This window comes from Chiroxiphia lanceolata, assembly GCF_009829145.1.
Source record: "Chiroxiphia lanceolata isolate bChiLan1 chromosome W unlocalized genomic scaffold, bChiLan1.pri scaffold_78_arrow_ctg1, whole genome shotgun sequence".
NCBI lineage: Eukaryota > Metazoa > Chordata > Aves > Passeriformes > Pipridae > Chiroxiphia > Chiroxiphia lanceolata.
In genome coordinates, this window is record NW_022476509.1 from 46,926 (window position 1) to 49,368 (window position 2,443).

Below are 2,443 nucleotides of genomic sequence, written 5' to 3' on the forward strand. Positions count from 1 at the left end.
TTTGGGCTGAATCTTCATATTTTAGAGTATTTTTTAGCTGAATCTCAACTTTTTGCAGTTTGGGTGGCCTGGGGTCTTTTTGCTATTTCTGAGGGGTTCTTTTCCTGACTCTCAGTAGTTCGGGTTTTTCTGGGCTGAATCTTGGTGTTTTGGAGGTTTTTATGGACACAGGATGCCCGGTGAGTTCTAGGGATGGACTTGGGCAGGAGGAACCCCCAAGCCAACGCACTCAGCCCTTGGATTTGTCCTTCCCAAAGCTTGGGCGGATGGAGGAGGAGGCTGTGAGGAAGAGGAAGATGCCTTGGGCCCCCCAGGCAGGTGAGGAGGAAGTCAGTGGCCCTTTGGGCGGGTGTTGTGCTGGCTCTGTCAGCCGAGCATGGCCCCGGCTGCAGGACAACCCCGCTGCCGCCGCCGTCCTGCCGGGGCCGGAGTTGGGGGGATGTCCTTGGCCTTCCCTGTGGGCCGGAGGCAAATCCCCTCCCTGTCCTTCTGGCTTCCTGCCCCAGGCCCCGAGCTGAGGATGGAGAGCCCGGAGGATAAATCCCCTCTTGAGACCCTGGTGGGAGAGGCCGTTTTGAAGGGCTCCCCGGCGCAGGAAGGCAGCGGGGAGGAAAAGGGCCGGAGATCCCCCCGCAGGAGGGGCTCCAAAGCCATCCCAGGGTGCTCTGAGGAGGAAAGAGCCAGCCTGTGCTGGGAAGGCGGCCGGAGCTTGAGGGGGAGCTCTGAGCTGGTGGTCCCTGATCAGCCTCCCAGCAGGGAGAAGCCCTTCAGGTGCTTGGAATGTGGGAAGAGCTTCAGGACGAGCACCCACCTGATCCGACACCAGCACATCCACACTGGTGAATGGCCCTATCCGTGTGGGGAATGTGGGAAGAGCTTCAGGGACAGCTCCAGTCTCCGCACCCACCGTCGCATCCACACTGGGGAACAGCCCTACACGTGTGGGGAATGTGGGAAGAGCTTCAACCAAAGCTCCAACCTCCGCACCCACCAGCGAATTCACACTGGGGAACGTCCCTACAAGTGTGGGGAATGTGGGAAGAGCTTCAACCAGAGCTCCAGCCTCCGCATCCACCAGTACATCCACACCGAGGAATGGCCCTACAAGTGCTTGGAATGTGGGAAGAGGTTTCAGACCACCTCAGGTCTCCTCAGGCATGAGCGGACGCACACGGATGAGAGGCCCTTCCGCTGCACCGACTGCGGGAAGAGCTTCAGTCGGAACTCCACTCTCATCAGGCACCGGCGCATCCACACCGGGGAGAGGCCCTACAAGTGTGGGGAGTGTGGGAAGAGCTTCACTGACAGCTCTGCCTTGACTCAGCACCAACGGACCCACCGGTAAGAGAAGCCCTTCCAGTGCCCCAGCTACAGGAAGAGCTTCGGCCGTAGGACTGACACGCAGAAAAGGTTTCAAAAGGTCTTCACGATTTTGAGTATCTGCACTCCAACATCAGTTTATTCTTTTGAATATGTGTAAGTTTAACCTCATTTTAGTCTGAAAGCCAAATTCACCACTACCCCGTTCCCTGATAACCGTGGGCTGGTTCTGACAAATGAGGCAGAAATTACCCACTACCCAACAAAAACCAGTGGGACCAGCCAGTGATCTCTGCCTTGGCAGCCCAGTTTCCCCAGTCTCATCTCAAAATGACCAGTTACACTGAAACAAAGAGCACTGGAACCAGTGCAATAAGCCCCAGTCTGACTTTCACACCTGCCCACGTGTCCTGTTCCTTGTTTAAAATACAATGGAAAAATGAGCAGTTTTTGGGGTTGTTTTGGTTTTGGGCTTGTTGTTTCCCCTCCACACTGTTCTCATTAACCTCATTTCAAATCTATTTCAGTGTTTGAAGATGAATTAAAATTTTGAATGATTTTTAATGTTAATGCCTTGACCAAAGTATCAAAACATGAAAAATAAAAAAAAAAACGCACCACAAAACTGTCCATTATTGTCACAATCAAACACTCAGAAGTACTAACATAAGCACAGTGAAACCCCCATTAAGAAGATCATTAAAATAATTTTAATATTTACATATTGATATATTTTTAATAAACTTAACATAAGGAAATTTAATTCCTGACATCAGCTTTCTCCACCTCTCAAAAAGGTAATTTAGTTACATCTTAGTCACCCTTGAAAGGCTCTTTCCAGTTGGGTTGACCTCCTCCTTAGACACTCATGAGATCTGCCAAAACCAACTTAAGGGCAAATTTCCCCCCCAGGTTCAACTGCATTGGTTTTACCAAAAACTTTGCAAGTAACCCCACAACTTTCATCTTAAACTCTTCTCTCAACCTTGTAGAATAATTAGCAGTAAACAGACCTGATAATGTGTTATAATTAAGAATTTCTTGTTCTCAAAGTTGTTCATACACCAAAAAGATGCCACAGGAACGGCCAAAATATTAATAGCAACCTCTACACTTTGGAAAC

The 2,443-nt window shown here is 50.3% G+C and overlaps 1 protein-coding gene across 1 annotated transcript; it reads left to right on the top strand.

Moving 5' to 3' along the window:
* Positions 1-276: 276 nt before the first annotated feature.
* Positions 277-1,476, top strand: LOC116781597 (zinc finger protein 239-like; the record flags this gene model as incomplete). The annotated part of the gene is made up of 3 exons (XM_032677253.1): positions 277-318; positions 507-1,341; positions 1,375-1,476. Coding segments are annotated over exons 1-3 (959 nt in total), but the record flags the coding sequence as incomplete, so codon positions are not given.
* Positions 1,477-2,443: the final 967 nt, after the last annotated feature.